Source organism: Hippoglossus stenolepis, chromosome 21, assembly GCF_022539355.2.
Source record: "Hippoglossus stenolepis isolate QCI-W04-F060 chromosome 21, HSTE1.2, whole genome shotgun sequence".
Classification (NCBI taxonomy): domain Eukaryota; kingdom Metazoa; phylum Chordata; class Actinopteri; order Pleuronectiformes; family Pleuronectidae; genus Hippoglossus; species Hippoglossus stenolepis.
Genome location: NC_061503.1, coordinates 13733017 through 13751547, shown reverse-complemented (window position 1 = coordinate 13751547; position 18531 = coordinate 13733017). Strand labels below are relative to the sequence as shown.

At 43.6% G+C, this 18531-nt stretch overlaps 1 protein-coding gene across 1 annotated transcript; it reads right to left on the bottom strand.

The window, feature by feature from the left end:
* Positions 1 to 7508: 7508 nt before the first annotated feature.
* med1 (mediator complex subunit 1) lies at positions 7509 to 17485 on the bottom strand. Its single transcript, XM_035145885.2, has 16 exons — positions 17323 to 17485; positions 16163 to 16269; positions 15405 to 15483; positions 15113 to 15167; positions 14685 to 14817; positions 14544 to 14572; positions 14328 to 14399; positions 14025 to 14099; positions 13671 to 13834; positions 13450 to 13561; positions 13201 to 13325; positions 12976 to 13103; positions 12562 to 12763; positions 12319 to 12414; positions 12123 to 12228; positions 7509 to 12035 (listed from the first exon to the last, which is right to left on the bottom strand). Exons 1-16 carry the CDS (start codon positions 17441 to 17443, stop codon positions 8171 to 8173), a joined length of 5469 nt encoding a protein of 1822 aa, XP_035001776.1. The 5' UTR covers positions 17444 to 17485; the 3' UTR covers positions 7509 to 8170.
* Positions 17486 to 18531: the final 1046 nt, after the last annotated feature.

The following is an 18531-nucleotide window of genomic DNA, read 5'->3' as shown; positions in this document are numbered from 1 at the left end:
CTACATTAGCTGCTTGTAGCACAACGCACCTGAATCCCTGACCAGACAGTTGCATTGTGGGTAATGTGGGCACAAGGGTTTAACCAGGAAGGAGTATGGCAGCCCTGTGCCAGATACTTTTCGATGGATGTTACAACCAACCAAGCCATGACACAACCGCAATGGCTGACGTGACTTCAGTAAGTGACTCTGCTCGCTTCCTTATCAACATCCGTAGTTGCTCACCTCTGTTCTAATTGTGTTTCCTTTGTGTGCCTTTCGCAGTCGTGTGGTGATTTTTGCATTCTTGTTTTGAAAACAAGCAGATGAAGAAACCCTCATCATCAATCTAAAAACACGTCAGCTGCAAATACACACACCACAACCACACAGACAAATGCTGTGCAGATAATAAACTGCATGTTTAGAATAAACAGTGGAAGACGCTGAGTGTGTAACACCATCTTCCTCCTCCTCTGATGATGATGGAATCCAATCAAATGTGCGAGTTCACCCCAGGGACCCACATCCATACCCTTCTTTTGTGTGTTGCTTTGTTAATGACATGTGTGGATCAATGTGTTGCTGTAGAAAAATCTTTAAATCTCATTGGTCGTCCGTACAGAAGCCATTACCCTGTGAATTTGCCGATCAGGTGTTGTCAAATTGATGAAGATGTTTTTTCAATTTGCTTGCGTTTGGTCGAACACAGTAATAAAGCAATTAAGACGACGACCATGTGCTCTATAGTGAAATTGACTTTACTTAAAGTGCTGGTATAATGTTCCTCTGTCTTGGATATTGTGGTTCAGTGAGTTGTCAAGTGTACCTTGTTTAAGAACGACTAACATTCTGAACGTTACACAGCACGCTACAATTTTCTGTTGTCTCAGGAGGACAAAAAAGCCTCCAGTCACTCATCCTTACTCGAGGCTGCATGTGAGCGCACTAGGTGAAAAGAAAGTGTGTTATTTTCAAGATCCTTTGTCATCGAAACGAGAAAAGCTTAATTTAAACTCTTTGATGGAATGAACAGCCGCAGATCCCGGCTCTATCTGGGTCAAACGTTAACCTACTCAGTCCTGATAGGAGACAAATCTCTTTCATGATGTAACAAGCAAACGTTTGCTCATGTGCGAAACAGCCTTGTTTTTTTATTTATCACTTTGAAGAGTTTTTCAGCGTGAGCTCGCTCCGGGTGGAATACACGGCCCACTCCCCCCCCTGCATGGATTTGTTGTGCATCTGTGAGGTGGATCTTTATTATTTGTATCTGTTCATGTATGTTTCTCTATTTTCATGACCACAAAGAGAAAAAAAATGTATTTACGCTTTGTCAGAATCATATGACAACGTGAAAATGTGAGTCCCTGTTCAGCAGCTGATGTTCGAGCCTTTACACCAGCTTTCTGTGAATTTTGAAATAAATTTAAAGGTGTGAGCTCTCCTGAAAAGAACAGGGCGACCGAGGTTTTCAGGGTGTCAGAAAAATAAAGATGGGAGAGAAATGAGACTGAAGAAAGAGAAAGCTTAAAAGAAAACAGTTTGTCCTGAAGTACTGAGATCCCAGCATACAAATATATCTTTTCTTTTTACGGCCTCCATAGAAAGAGGTGTGAGACAGTACCACAAACAGTAATACCTGTACACCAGTATTGGTATGAGACCACAGAGAATGTGGCATGTTGCTGCAGTTGAAACTCATAACACCCTGCGAGCCCAAAGGAATTGAAGTGTTATATTTAGAACAACAGACACTGTTCAGGTATCTGACTGCCACATAAATAAAGATTCAGTCTTGTGTGCATTTGTGTTATGATGAGGAAGTAAACACAGAGACGAGATGGAGCAAACAAGACCAGGCTTTAACCTGGTTAGAGGGAAATAAAACGACTTTAACGCGATAACAGCCGGGAATGAAATTGTCTGACTTTAACTCGATTATATGGAAATGATTCGTGCTGCCTCACATGCTAACGTGGAGCGTTACAGGTCATCCAGATCCAACTAGTCATTTACTAACAATACTAACAATAAATTGACAAATTTGTTAAGAACTTTTACTTTCCAAATTATTTGAAGTACACGTTGTGCTTAGACAAGGAATTTTCTAAACATATTGAATCGAGTCAAAGCTATAGAGCTAGCAGAAAACAAGAAATGACTTAAAAGTGCACCTTTAATGTCCATTACCTCAGAAAATGAGTGGAAAGTACAGTTTTGCAGAATTTGTAGTTCCATTTGGTCTCTGCTCTACATTTCAAAGGAAAATACAGTTTTTTACCTAATGTAGGTAAAGTTCTTGCAGATTTTGACACAAACGGGACAGAGAGCCAGATTCAGTTGCAGAGCCAGAGTCGCAATAATTTGCTATCCAAACGTGAGAGCTATATTTAGCCCCAGAAGCATATCGACTGTGTCAAGTGACGTCTGTTCACAGAATGTGCACCTGAATAAACGGCCAGGCTCAAATTAAAACTATTACATCCCGACAAATACGTGTCTCTCCATCTTTTACTTTTTTTTGTTTGGTCCATTTAGCTTGTTGTGGTCATACCCTCATTTTGGAGTCACGGTTATGGAATTAATGCATTAACAAGACGTGACTGTGTGTGTACATGTATGGGCACGTCATAGGAAAATGGCATCAGTTCATAATAAACAAGGCTACCACTAAGAGAACAGTGACTACAGCCACAGTTACAAGGACTTTCTCATTTTGAACACAAAACTACATTTACAATATAAAAAGATTGAACTCTCTATTTCCCACAGTAGAAATTGGTGTAGGAACAATTGGGGGGAGCTGTCCTGTAAAATAACTAAGATGTAATAAAATAGATGTCATCCCGTAAAGAAAACTAAAGCCTTCATAAAACCAGGATGGAGCAGCACACTCACAGAAGCCCACACCCATATACATGTCTGCAGAAGAAATACAGTGACGAATTTTCAGAGAGAGACAATGGAAAAGAGATGGATTATCAGCAGCAGCGATTGTTTGTGTGTGTGTGAGAGAGAGAGAGAGAGAGAGAGAGAGAGAGAGAGAGAGAGAGAGAGAGAGAGAGAGAGAGAGAGAGAGAGAGTAGATGGAGATGGAGAGGAATGGGCAGGTGGCCAGAATGACATTGGGCTTTGTGCTCAACAAACCAAAAGGAGTTGGCTCTGTCATTCGCTGACACACACCCCACAGGGTTTATAGGGACAATAGATTCCCATTTCTTTAAATAAGAGCTACAGCCAGCCTCACAGACGTATCGCTATGTAGAAAAACAGCTACTGGCAGGAGAAACCAGCAGAGGACGCGGGCCAAATGACCCACTCTGGCACAAACACAGCACGCAATTACCTTTGGTTAAGATAGAGCGATGCAGTGGAAGGAAACGCTGAGATAATACATATATATATATATATATACAGTATAGTCTCTTGTGAGTGGACAAGACATGGAATAGTGCTGAAAAATAAATGTTCTTCTTAGAAATTGGTGATGAAATACTAAACCATAAAACATAAGATGATAAGGACGGGTCCTTCATGGCTCATGCTTTTATCACAAGAGTCAAGTGGAAACCAGAGCTGCTCTCTCTCTCGCCATTCATCATCATGTACCTGATCACCTTATCAACTCAAAAAGCCACTGTGCTATAAAACCAGACAGATTTATCAGTCACCGGTGACATATACTGTATACACCAACCAACCAACCAACCAATCAAAAATTCAACCAACCAACCAGTAAACCAACCAACCAACCATATATCATCCTACTTTATATGTATCTTTAAATTTAATACACTATATAAAAGCAACTGTGGTAGCTTACAGAAATGAAATGGAACTCTCCATGGTGCTGAAACTCGCTACACGAGGCACAAAAAAGCAAAAAGCAGATCATTTAACATTTATAATATCACATCACCAGCCATGCATGTCAGAGGCCATTCATATTACATGTGTGGGCTCAATTTTCCATTTTGGAAAACCACAGTTTTGCAAGTGATTGGCTTCATATGGATTTACTGTTCTTCAGTTCACCTCATAACTCTTAAGTTGCATACAGTCGGGGGATTTTACCTGAGAGCAGCATTCTTATGAAACATAAAACAACATGATCATAAACATCCCACAAAGCAAGTAAGGTCATGAAAGAAGAAACACGGTTCTGCTTTTTATTATTCTGACAATTGTATAAACCTGTGACAAGTGAATCAACAGATTTGTCATGGTTCAGTTGCTGGAATTGGTAAATCAGAAAGTGAGGTAATAAAACATTTCAGCCCGTTCAGATGTAGTCAGTTTCTTGTCACAATTTGTCTTCAGTAGCTGATCTACATGTCCGCGCACACACAAAAACACAAATTACTAGCACTGTGACTCCACTGCATTTCCATAACTGTCGAGCAAAACCAAAAGAACTGTAATTTAATTGAAAACTCCACTTGCTCACACAGCAGCCTTTGAGTGAAGATAAAGCTGCTGCTCTTCTCCAGAGAACATAAGCTTGGGTTTGTCTCTGGCTCTCACGCAGTAATAAGATCCTTTCTTAAGGATGCAGCTAAAGGCTGAAAATACATGTGCACTCCTGCCTACTTCCTTTGCCTTTATTTTCACCCCCTCTCCCTCCTTTGCCTCAAGAAGCTGTGTGTGTGCAGCTCTAAACTTAACTTACTGGCAAACGACTGCCCCCCCACCTCCTCTTCTGCTTGCTTATGTACAGGATAAGCTGCGAGGTTAGTTTCCTGTTATACAGCTCATCAACAGTCATGAACTGCTGCCCCTCCTTATGTGCTGAAGGGGAGACGGCCTCTCGCTGAACTCAACTCGCCATCTGCATCTTTCTGTATTAAATGCGTAAAATGCGATAAACGTGGACCTCCCAATAACGCAGACCAGCATGGCTGCACCTCACTGGCAGCCAACTTATAGCTTTAGCTCAGAGGAAATAAAAAGAGCTGAAAACAAACCTGTGGTAAAAATTACAGAGAGAAGCTGCCAAGGATAGAGCTGAGATAGTAGAAGAAGAAAGGAAGATGGCAAGTGAAAGGAGAAAAGGGGGAATGTGCAGTTAGAACAAGAAGATGGAATTGAAACTGAAATCAAATCTTCCAGTAATTCAAGTTGAGAGCAAAAAGAATAACTTCAATCAACTTCTGCTGCCGTAGAAAAGTTTATCCCGGAGAAAAGTAACAAGTGAAACACATGAGAACCGAAATTGGATAGCCATGGACAGCATTTAAAAATGGCCGACATGCCGGCTCCCCGAAAGCAAAGCCAAAGTGTCTCCAAAGCCCCCTGGTGGCTGGCTGCGCTACAGCTCATAAACCCTGTCTCCTCCATGTTAGCGAACGGTGGTCATCCATTTTTACACACCGTACATACATCTTAAGATTAAAGTGTAAACTTCATGATGGCACAAGATGAAAAGCCAAGAGGTCATTAAAGTCGTTGGGATTCATTATAGATGTCAAAATAGAAACTATCACATAGTTGTTGAAATATTTCAGACAAACATAACCATCCATAGAACTGCGCTGCTATCATTTAATATATGTTAAGGCCAATCTAAATCAAAAGAAAGATGTAAATATATAAAGAAAGTCAAGTAGTTCTGGGTGGAGACTACTCCTGGGATGAAGTTTAAAAAGATCAGGGCTTGAAATTATTTTTGTGTAGATCAACATCCAAATAAGTGACTGGACTTAAAAATAGAGGGAAACATGAAAAACTTTTTTTAAAAGCAGCATTTGTGTCAGCAGATGTGAGACGGCTCGGTAACATCACAGAGCCGCCCTGTCTCTGGGTCGGGTTTGAGAGGCGATGAAAGAGTACGCGCAGGATGAAAGGATGACAAAATAAAAAAAGTGACATGATCGTGGCTATTCGAGTGAAAAGCCGGATGGAGAGTGTGAGAGGCAGGGTGGAGAATAGAGGAATTAGCCGTGGCGGAGAAGAGCACAGATCAGCAGTTTGAAAAGGTTGACAGGGAATAGAGAGTCGAGGAGCTGGAGAGGGGGAAAACGAGGAGGAGAGCTCAGGCGTTCTTTTATTTCCCTGCCACTTGACAAATCAGTTGAAAAGGCCGAGCAGAGATTAACAGGCTGATTGTAATGAAGTAGTGGGCCGAGTGTGGAAAGAGGAGCCTAAACAATTATGGCGTAAAGGTCACGAAAACAAAAGGGTTAAATCAAACGAAAAGAAAAAAGAATTTGGTAAAAACTTTTCATAAAGCTTGGAGAATTAATGTGCAGACTAAGCTTCAGTTGGATGACATTCAAAAAACCTCCTGCAGCGTGGTTGTGTTGCATTTTGCTGATCGTGACACTTTTCTGGGCGATTTCGCACATATACATTACAGAGGGTTAGACGACCTCCCCTCGGGGCCCCTGCCTGGGCAGCTCGGCACAGTGACCGTAATGGGGACCACGCATCAGTCAATGATATACCATTTGAGCTGAGTGGCACATTTCTCCAGAAGCAATGGACTCTTTAATGAGGGATTTACTGTATTTTGATTTTTCATAAACAATACTTGAATCACGAGCAGTTTTGCTGATGCTCCTGTGAAAAGAATGAGGCGATGGGTCAAAGGATCAGCTGACTGCGGGAGGTTTGGAGGCACATTTGTCTTCATGTGTTCACGTTTGTGACATAAAGGTGGACAAAGGTTAGAGTGACTTTCCTTTTTCTGTCTATGCAGCAATATGTGGTACCGACTTCCTCCTGGTTGCTCATAATCAGAGACATGAATGGCCAATTTGACCTAATCCAAACAATAGATAAGTTATTTTAAAAAATCTTTAAGAAATCAGTGTTATTTAATTTGGTCACTCCTCCTGCACACGTTATCTGTCCATCACATCCGTATTAGTTAGTTTCTGATCTTTTTAGATGCTCTGCCTCATGTTTTCACAGTAAGTTAGTGGGACATTATTTAGCTTCTGAGGTCTGTTAAATGTCTTGTGTAGCTTTTCAGTCTTAGATATCAAAGTGCAGCCTATCAGACCTCTGACAAATTCTGCTAAGCTACTATTCAACCTAATGAGTCACATATATCTCGTTTTTTGTACCTGGGATTTACTTACTGAAAAACAAAGTCCACCCTGTTTGAGGGTGACAGTCTCGATGGTACATTGAACCATTAAAATGATCAATTCATTCATTTTCTTGCACCCTCCTATGATTTGTTTGTTACACCTTCGCCTGTTTGCATCATGAATTCAAAAATCTACATCTGTAATACCTGTGAATAAAATTAATAAAGTGAATAAACTTTTAACCTCAGATTAATATCTCTGAGAGTAACTCATTACAAAGCCCCACGTCGAAACAGGGATTGATCAGCTTGATACACTGCTGCCATCTAGTGGAAGTTCACTACACACTTCTCTGGACATCTCTTCATACAACAGATAGGAAGTGAAAAATCCAAAGAAATTAAACTTATCATGTTCATGTTTAAAGGAGACACTTTCCCCTCGGACCGATCACTCGTCCTGTCCGAGAAATGAAGCGCAGAAATTTAATGGTTAACTTTTTCCAGAGGGGAAATGTTTATTTCAAGCTTCCAAAAACTTCTACAGTTAAAAAATTACCAGCATGTCTCATTTGCATCATTTCCATTTTTCTTTCACCTTCTTTACCTACACTTATTTATACATCAGTGATTTAAAATGTATCAAAATCTAAAAATTCTCCACCATATCTGAAAAATCAAGGCAACTGAACACTGCAACTTTCTTCCTTTACAATACTTTGTTTTTTTTTCCAACAGACAAACTTATTTTGACAACATACAGTATTCTGGTATGAATTACAACAATGTATGAACAGTGATGGATAAAATAACATGAAAAAAGTAATATTTACTTCTGCAAAACCGATGTTATAGAAAACAAAATGTAAATTTCTCCAAAAATATACCTTTAAAAGATATTTTCTTAATGAAGCTTAAGGAGGTTGGTATTATATGGTGGCTTTGAATGGCAACATCATACACTGATAGTCCAATAGTAAAATAGGAGATTAAAATAGAGCTATAACGGCTCAGTGAGAAAGCCACAGTATTCTGATATCCAGTTCCAACGTGTAGCTTGAGTTAAATAAATAGCAGTTTAATTTGTATTTAAAAGGCATGAGTTGAAATGTGAGAGGAAGAGATTAAAAATAAAAAGAGCATCTATAAGTAAAACTAAAGGTTTCCAGTCAGGGCTGAGTCCATGAGGTCATCATCTTCATTTCTCATATACATCGGACTGGGCCGGGATTGACGCTCGGAACCCAACATAGACAAAGATGAATCTGAAGCCGAGATGGGCGACCGAGACCAACTGTCCGGTTTTATCGGATGCGCGATTGTCCCCATGGACATCGAAGACTTCTTTTTCTCCTTGTCCCTGTCCCGCTCACGGTCTCTGTCCCTCTCCCGTTCCCTCTCCTTCATCTTCTTCTTCTCCTTCTTGTGTTTCTTGTGCTTCTCCCCCGAGCTAAGCGAGATGGAGCTCATGTAGTCCTGGGGCGGAAGCGGGCGCATGGTCTGGTCGTCGTCCGAGCTGGGGCTGTTGTGGTGGGACTTCTCGGCCACCGAGCTGCTGCCCGACTCGCTCTCGCTGTCGTGGTTGAGCGGGGTGTATCCTGGCGAGCGGCTGTGGCTCGGGGAGGAGCGGTCATGTTTGGGAGTGGAGCCACTGAAGAGGGGGGACGCTTTCAGACTGGAAATTTGGGGACGCATCGAGTCACCAGATCCCTCTCCTGATTTCTGAAGAGTCCCTTTGGCTTTGATGCTCGGTGAGCCACCATCAGGTTTGCTAATGATAATTTTGGCCAGACTGGTCGTGCCCACCCCTCCTGTTTTTGGATCCATCATCTTTTTATCCCCACTATTCCCCCCAGAAACAGACACTTTTGCTTTTGCCTCTTTATCGGACTTTTCACGTTTATACTCCCCGCTTTGGGAGGAGGAAGCATGCTTGGAAGGACCCATGTTTGAAGGTCCGCTGCTGGGAACATTCCCAGGACCACCACCAGGAGCAGATCCCGAACCAGTTCCCCCTGCCGGTGGCCCACCCTCACATCCATCCTCCCCCACTCCTCCTCCACCTACGCTCTTCAGTTTGTCTATGACTGCCGTGAGAGAGGGTTTCTTGTTTCGGCTAGGAGACTTTCCTTTGGCGTTGGGGTTATTTGCGTTGTTCTGACCAGCCCCGCCACCGCTTCCACCTCCACCTCCTCCCCCTCCACCACTGCCTCCACTTCCCCCTCCTGCACCACCTCCCCCTCCACTTCCACCTCCCCCACTACCATACTGAGCCTGGGGGCCTCCCGAGAATGTCATGGAGCCAGATGAAGAGGAGCTGGAGGATGATGAGGACGATAAGCCACCAGAGGAGCCCCCACCCATGGGCTTCTGGGAGCTCATGCCTCCACCTGAAGACGACTTGGACCCACCAGAACTGCCACCTCCTGAGCCCATAGGAGATTTAGCCTTGGAAGAGGGAGGTGTTCCTGGAACCTGAGACTGTTGCATTTTCATAGGGGAGGACAATTTGTCACCAGAGCTACTGGAGCGGGAGTGAGAAGGGGAGATGTTGGGCTTTATGTTAGGATTCATAAGAGATCCAGAAGGCTTGCCCCCCTGCGTTTTAACTTTACTACCACTTCCAATTCCACCTCCACTACCTCCAGGTCCAGAGAGCCCATGTTTAGTGATTGGGGAGGATCCTGGTTTGCCAGCACCCAACCCTTGGGAGGACCCTTTAGACTGGGGTGGCCCACCTCCACCTCCTACTCCACCACTCCCTGGCTTGGAGCTGTTGCCTTGTGTCATGGAGCCTTCCTTGGATTTAATCTTCCCAGAGGAAGAGGAGTGAGAATGATGGCTTTTGCCGCTGCTGGTTCCACTTGCTCCCCCTGTGCTGCTTGTGGTTGAGCTGCTGGAGGTGTATCCACTATGGGATGAAGTCTTCCCCCCAGTGATGGTCCCTTTTGGGATCTGAATTGTGATTTTGAGAGTTGAAGGTGCGGCACCACCGGGAGGAGTTTGAGACCGTCCTGAACTACCAGGGGACTTGGAGCCTCCTCCACTTATGCTTCCCCCAGAGCCTGAGCCGCCACTAGGAGGTGTGTATGGTCGCCCACCTGAGCTGTGAGAGGGCGACTTTCCATCAGGGTCAAGCTTTTTGCGCTTGGGAGGTTTATCTTTGGACTTTCCCTCACTGGACGGGGTCCTGCTACGCTTGACCTGTTTTCCCTCTGTTGAACTGCTCCCCATTCCCATCCCAGAGCTGCTCCCTCCACTACCTCCATTCTCCTCCTTTGGCCGCATAAGTCCCGGCTGCTGTTTAACTTTGGGTTGACTATTTTTAAAGTCACCACAAGCTGCTACGAGGCCGATTATGAGGGGACTCTGAGACCCTGTGCCATGTGTGTCTCCCAAATCAGGAGCTTGCCCCATAAGTGGTTTACCACCACCATTGTTACCTCCAAAAACCATTCCTATGTCAAAAGGGTCCTTCAGTGAGGGATCTGGGGTGCTCTGCCCATGTGGAGTGGGATTCTGTGGTGTTCCTGATGGGGTATTTTGCTGGCTGCTTCCGCCAAAACCTTTAACCAGGTCCATGTCTCCATCAGCGCTTGGAGAGCTGTCATCAAAGTAATTCTGGGGGAAGCCATGGCCCGAGGTCAAGAGGTCAGGGTTGAAGTCGGCAGCATCAGGGAAAAAGTTGGTGGAAGAGGAATCGCTGGTGGGAGTGGCCACAGTTGCAGCTGCCTCAGCAATCAGATCAGCAGCATCTGTGAAAGGATTCTCGTTGCTGTTAGTATTAAAAATGTCTGCCGAGTCAAACACTGCGCTGCCCTGACCCGAACTGGAGGAGTCACGGATGGGGGTACCCAGGGGGCCTCCATCTTCCCCACCACTGCCCATGGGATGCTGCCCATGGCTGCCACCACTGTTTTTCCCTGTCTGCTCAGGTAAATCCGACAAGATTTCTGTGATATCAGGTCCGATGCTATCAGAGCTAGAGAGGCGGACCATTCGAGGCGGTACAGTACCTGGCGGTTGCTGTTGCTGAGACTGGACATGAGACTGTGAATAAGGCATCCCGGGGCCAGGGGGCGGTGTTCCACATTGGCTAGGTGCCGGGGTGATGCTGTGGGGCGTGTCTAGACCATCACCAGTCAGGTTTACATCAAAAATGGAATTTTGAGAAGCGTCCACATCCATAGAAAGGAGCTCACGGTGGAAATCATCCTCATGCGTGGCTGGATGGTGCGATTGCATGGAAGATCCTTTCATACCTAAACCACCACCTGCAGCAGTTCCAGGCAACGTGCCACCCTTTTCCATCGTCCGTGGGCGCTTTTTCTTCCCTTTTGTGCCACTACCTCCAGGACAGGTTCCACCCATGCCCTCTGTGCGTGGGGAGCCAGAGGAGGAATTCTGCCTCTCTAATGGACTAGAAGCGTACAGTGTTGCAAAGTCTTGGGTGGGGTTGTCTTTCAGCAAGTTCATCAACATAGGATGATTCTTGGTATTGCTGGCAGGGGAGGATGTTGGCGGTGGCGTTTGGTGGGGTGGTGGTGCATTCTGGGAGCTGGGACTAGAACCCACACTTCCAGTTGTCTGTAATAAACTTGTCAGTATGGGATTCTGGGTGACTTTGTTATAGTCATCTGTATGAACCTGGCCTTGCTGCTGTTGTTGTTGCTGCTGCAACTGTTGCTGGCCCGCCACCCCTCCTTGGGTGAGGCACTCTCCTCCTTGGGCTTGCCTCTCTGTTCGGGACATCCCAAACAGAGAAATAATTGGACCTGCAAAATTGGGGCCCCCGGGGGGTCCTCCTGTGGGTGTGTTGCCACCTGCGAGTCCAGGCAGACCCATTGGATTGGTTCCATCGCCTGCTGCCATAGTGTAGGTTGGACTACTGGAGGGTGGTAGATTATTCTTCACCATGATCTCCACTGTTTGTGCTATTAGCGAGAGGGCTGGAGTGTCTGCCTGGATGGTCTCTGCTTTCCTCCGAATGGCCCGCATGGTTACAGGGATGCACATGCATCTAGGGGAGGGAGGAAACCATTACATACATTACTAGTGAAAAACCTAATGTCCACATTTATGAATTGAGGAGAAAACACAATCTCACCTCTGGACCACTTTGGTGATGAATTCATCTGTGCAGATCAGGGCATCTGACAGTCCTTTATATAACTTGCAGGATACCTGTCTGGAGTCAATCACCTCCATCACCACTGGGGGTCAAGAGAGAACATTTTCACTCGGTCTTGAAGTACTATCTACATACACTGGATTACTGATATTTTGTTAGAGTGAGAGCTCACCACAGACTAATGATTCGTTGACTGGATGCTGGAAAGAGACACTGAAACTCGAGTCAGTCAGAGGACATACTTCAAACTGCAGCAGGCCGGCACTATCTGGGGGGAACAACAGCAAGAGCACTAGATCAGCACTAATTTCAGAGTACATGTTGTTAATTAACCAAATACACGCTTGTACACCTCCGCCAACCGGTCCTAATATATCACATTCACAGTAACATGAATCAGAAGGCAGATATTCACCTTCTTTGATGGAAGTCCTTTTCACACAGCTGCCAATCAAGTTGTTATAGGCTGCCTGATGCCGGATTATATCCAACAGGAGTGGCACTTGTGCTGGGTGACGGAAGGGGATCTTAGTCACCAGCACTCCTTGGAGAGAATGACCATCTTGCACCGGGGCGTCACCGTTCAGGTAATAACAGTGCTGCTGATCTGGCAACACCTGTGAAAGAACAAAAAAAAAGCCAGAGATAGCGTCACTCATGGACAGAAAACAGAAAAAGGGCAGTAAAGACAGCCTAAGAATTAATGGATTACATTCATTAATAATGAAAATATCATAGTTTATTTTTAAATCACGATAAGTTCAAGACAGAGCAGGTTTATATTCCAATTGGTCACATAATTATAAAGTGTTTGTGTGTGTCTGCTCACAGAATAGAAGTGCGTGTTGTGGGAAGGTGGTGGTGCGGAGCTGCCCTCCTCTAAGAGATGGAGCTGGCTCTGGACAATTAACTGGTACAGAGGTGAGAGGCTGGGAGGCGTCTCAAACACTGGGATTGCTGGGAAAAAATAGATGGAGGTCGAACTCTAAATCATTACAGTTCTTTCAAGGACACATTTAATGTAAATGAACACAGTTTTATGAAGTAAACTCACAAGTAGCATTCCCCAGTCTCTGAATAAATGAGAGTGAGAAAGGCATGGGGCAGTTCATCTTCAGGAAGAAACAAGCTGGCAGGTCCACGCAGTTGGAGTTGGTCACAGTGGAAAAGGAAGGTGTCCTGAAATACACCAGAAATAAAATCCTCAGCTGTCAGACAGTTCTCAACTGGCTTCACACTGGGACATTAAAAGAACCCCACAGTAATCTACAAATTCCCTGAAAAGCAAGCTACACTCTCTTACCCCTTGTTGTCTACTGGGTGGGATCCAGTGATGAGTGGAGCAATTGGGAGCTTGTAGATGGCGGAGGTGCCCTCGATTGTCACAGACACACCGACACCAAGAGAGCGCGGAACTGCAAAAAAATAAGAGGTCACACAAGGATGACTAGAATCCTTAAGCACATCAAATGGCTAGTGGCTTGTACTGGAGACACTTATTGTCCACGTCCTCCAGGCACTTACCATTGTTGTCTGTTAAGTTGAGCTGTGTGCCGGTTCCCTCTTCAAATATGTCATAAGGGGACACGTAACACTGAAGAGAAACAAGATGGCCACCACTCCTGGCTGTCAGCAAGCCCACGCTGCCGTGAAGAATCGTCTCCACTGCATTTGCATTGGTTGCTAACCTATAAAACACACATCAATCAATTTATGTTAATCGACTACTGTCATGTAACGTTGGGTTAATATTACACAATATTCAAATTTTGGGGATTTGTAAAATGACATCACACCTTCAGCATTTTATAAATTATAGTGGCTCAAAGATACTAAGGTTAATATACTAGTTAACAAAAACAGGTTTTGTGAACTTACCTAAACATGTGCATCATCTTGGTGAGATCAAGCTCCAAAGACTGCAGTGCAATATACATCTTGGTTTTCAACTTACTGAAACACAATGAAAGAAAGAAAGAAAGATTTTTATACATAATTGTAACTGTATGTAAAACAATAACAGTCATAAAGACTTGTGGTATTTGTGTCTTATGAAATCTTTAATCGTGCCTTCTGGGATTCAATGTTTCTTTATTTCTTGAATTGATCAGAGCAACATCAAGTTTGTGAAAAACAACAACAACAAAACAGCACACGCCCGTAACCTGGAAGTTTACTTACTTGTCCCCAGGGAGCTTGTATAACTCGACCAGTCCCTTCAGATGTTTAGAAAACTCTTCAAAGTTTTTCTCCCTGATGAGAAACAGGAGAAGAGGTGGTTTTTATAGATATTACTCACGTCACTTATTTCACAAAACACAACTAAAAAAGCACACAATAAAGTTTGTGTTGCCAATCTTATGAGAGTGAACGGTGAAGTGTGTGTTTTCAACTCACCTCAGATGTTGAATCAGCTCAGGACAACTCTGCAGCCAGAAAATCAAGAAAAGATTGAAATACACTTTAGAGGACAGTGTCTTCACTTAAAGTGCACAAAAGGAAATTGATTAAAGGAATGAAAGGTTTCAGTAAACTGACCGTGGGGTTTTCTCCCTGATGAGCCACCTTGACGTCCACTAGCTGACCGTTGGTGTCCAGTTGCACTTCCACATAAAACATGTCCGACGTGATGTAGCACTCGGTCCCTGATGGGCTGAGGTGAGAGCCCAGCCTGCACCGATGAGACAGAGAGTGGCAGAAAAAGAGACAAAGAGAGAAAACGCTCATTCTCCGTGTGTGTTCATCTGTTTCACTATAAATTCAAAAAGGGGTTTATTGGCTTGGAAAGGCAAGTAATAAATCCTTGCTGACAGAATCCACAAAGGATAATTACAAGAAATAACAACAACAACCTACAATGTTTTGTGGGTGACCCACTTAGCCATTCAGGAACATAATTCTCAGCTGAATTTAGAAAAGAAAATCCTCAACTGAACGCCTTTCATCCTCCAGTATATAAAACTCACATGTTTTGTCGAGCAATGGATTCCAGGCGATCTGTCATGGAAGGCAGCGATGAGACTGAAAAATACAACAGAGAAGAACAAGAAATTGTAAAATCACATAATATAACCATGTCATAGAGCTGCTGCTGAATGTTCCTACTGTCCCTAAACACAACGTGCCTTCATGCAGCAATGATGAAAATAACCTTGATGTATTAGTTTTCTCTAAAACAGTTTCATTACAAGTGAAATTAATGTTTAACAGCTGCCCTGCTCTATCTTGTGTTTCTGTACGATAACTCAGCGGTCTCACCTTTCAGTGCTCTCTGCAGCGTCTCCAGACAGGTGAGCAGGAGCTGGTGACCTGTGGCGTTCATCGCACCGCGTTTCTCCTGAGACAAATTGTGAGGAAAAACAGTGGTTGAGAAAGAGGAAAAGTGCTTCATCAACAGGACTTGATGTTCAGCTTTGTTTTTCTTTGTCTTACATGCAAGACCTTTAAATGTCACTACTATAGTTCCACTGGCCCAGGAGAGGTTATTTGAGTAAAGGTTATTTTTGCAATGCAATGATTAATTGCTATTAATGTATATTAAATTGGGAGATGGTGAGTTTCTCTCGTGGGTACTGATCTGAGGATGGTTTGCCTGGTTCCCTGACTGGCACTGCTTCATCATTATGGTTATTACATGGGTGTTCATGTCAAGGACTTCATAAATTGCTGACTCGAATGCCATGGCTCACTGAAAAAGTTACAGCACTGATTCATTATTTTCAATGGAGAGAAAGTGTCCTCCCTCGAGAATGTTTGTCCCAATTATTTGTTATTAACGAGGCAACTGCAGTTCAATTCCTTAATGAGTAGATTCATCGCTTTTTACCCTGTGTAGGGTTCAATCAGACTAAACTCTAACATTAAGCCACACAAATGTTTGAATGAGAATATGTGGGAGTGACCTGTTGTTTAACAAGTACTGGCTATTACTTACTTTTTTGTGATAAAAAAAAAAATGCAAGAAGCAAGCGGTCTGTTTAAAGTAATTTTCTCTCAGATGATGGCGTTTTTCTTACCATGGCCTGACGCACCACTTTGCAGGTCTCCTGCCACGGCCGCGAGGCATTGTGTTTGGCATGAAGCTTCTCGAGCAGAACAGCCATGCGACCCTGCTTCTCTTGTTCTGAAAAAATATGCACAAAAAAAAAAACATGTTAAGAAATGTCATTTTGTACACATTTTCTGCACAGCATTTTTTTCAAGTACCCAATAATAGGTTCACATTAACGAACATTATAAGATACTTTAACTTGAATACGTGTCTTGAATGAATAGAGCATGACATGATTATAACTTGAATTAAAAGTGGTTACGTTTTTTATGCAAGTTGTGTTATTACTAGTAACAGTCCGGGAAACAATCATATAGTTTGGTACTTATTACATGAACAATAGAGACATATCGTTCCAGCTCTTTACACTTAAATGTATAAATAAAAATGTTTTAATTGGAGATTATAGCCTTCATTTACATTGATTTATAAATGTCTTTGCATGTATAGAATCAATCTCAAGGCTTTACTACCAGCTGATCACTCTCTACCTCACCTATGAGTAACACGAGATTATGTGAAAATAAGTTTTAACTGTTTAAATAAAAACGAAGATGTCGATCAAGTTGCATGACATCCCCCAGAATCACCACCTCCGCGTCAGGTCAACAAGAAGCTAATGTTTTGCTATCATAACCTGTCAGAGGGAGCTAGCTGCTAACAGCAACATCAGGTAAGTGGGTCAGTTTCACTTTCTTGTTCAACACAACAAGTCATAACAAGGCAGATGCAAGTCGTGTTATTACTTCGGGGGACATTTGTGTATCATCTCACATGAGGGTTTCTACTTCTTCTTCTTTTTGTATAAACAGTCTATGGTTTCTACAAAGTTGATGTTAGCAAGTGGCTAACGTTAGCTATTAGCTCGCTACTGAGTGCTAGCTGCTAACTTACCAAAAACAATTACTTTCCTCAGTGTCAACACGAGCGATGGCTTATGAGTTTCTCAGTTATCCACACACGTGTTAACTAACGTGTCGTAAAAAACACACATGTGGAGAATTCCTAAGTGGTAAATAGCAAGTTGGGTTAGCTTGTTAGCCACTGTTAGCTATCCCGGTCGTTCCGTTAGAATAACACAACTCAGACAGGCGAGCAAGAACAAAACGCGGGTCGTCTTCTCACCTGTGACCTCCTCGGTTTTGCTCCGATCTCCATGGGTCTGGTTCCCCCCTGGTTGGGCAGAGATGGGCAGTTCTCTCGCAGGGCTGCCGCTCTGCAGAGAGACACCAGGCACCGCCGCCATTGTCCCCGTTTTCCTTTTCCCTGCCGAACCATCCGGGCTTCCGTAGCGTCTCAACGGGAGTACTTCCTGGTTGTAGTTTCTTTTCCAGATCCCTCTGTAGTCAATGCTGCACACGTGACTCTGTATTTAGCTTCATAATAACATATTTTCAATACAAATTAATGTTTGCTTTTTGTTTGGTAGGTATTTAGGATAAAATGGCTTTGAGGCTTTGATTATTTATTTATTTTTAATTTTTTAATTTTAGCTCATTCTCTCAATTATTCCTGTTCATTTATCTACATAATCAAAGGAGAAACTGGAAAAAAACACGTTTGTCTGTTTTTATTGCTTCAAACCCAGAACCCCACATCTTTTGATTAGACCACCTAAGATAAAAGTCAATGGTGTGTTTCAGACTCCAGATGGCGTGCTATCACCAAGTAAGTGATTCATGATTTGCCAAGAGCTGCTCAACGCCAAAATCCAAAGAGAGGTTGAATTAATCGTGTTAATCGTCTCCCAAAAAACCAGAACAACGCGGCTCCTTAATGTGGTGATTCGCCTTTGCTGCCATACACTGCTTTATCCCCACACATATGCAGCAGTCACATGAAGCAATAGGTAATTAAGCAGCAGATAAAGCCACACACACACACACACACACACATGCACACACTCACATGCACATGTACACACACCTGAGCCTATTGTACAGCTGAGCCTGGAGCAATGAGTGCTCTCAAGGGAGGATTTTCCCACCAACCATTATGACCTGCAGAGGAGAGGGAGCAGGAGTGTGCATGAAAACATGTGCATTTATGCATATGCAAAAAATACTGTCTATTTGTGAGCATGCACAAGAGCCACACTTACACACACACACACACACACACACATGAGATAGCTATAGACAGCAGTAGAGATGGAGAGGGACCGGATTGGCATCGGCTGAGACAGTAGGCAGACCCACAGATAGACATGAGAAAAGAGGGGAGGTGCCGCTATGTAATTGATGTGCCCACCAGGAGCTTTAGCTGGCTGCCTGGCATGGAAGAGGAGGTGGGCACCGCTGCCAAGACAGCAGTGGGAGAAAGGAAAGGGAGGCA

Excerpts from the sequence above, each read along its gene's own strand:
- med1 (XM_035145885.2), bottom strand. The coding sequence starts at position 17,443 with ATGGCGGCGGTGCCTGGTGTCTCTCTGCAGAGCGGCAGCCCTGCGAGA. Across the intron at positions 15,484-16,162 it reads AAGTGGTGCGTCAGGCCATG|GAGAAACGCGGTGCGATGAA; the intron begins GTAAGAAAAACG and ends AATTTGTCTCAG. Across the intron at positions 14,400-14,543 it reads GAGCTGATTCAACATCTGAG|GGAGAAAAACTTTGAAGAGT; the intron begins GTGAGTTGAAAA and ends GTTTCTCATCAG.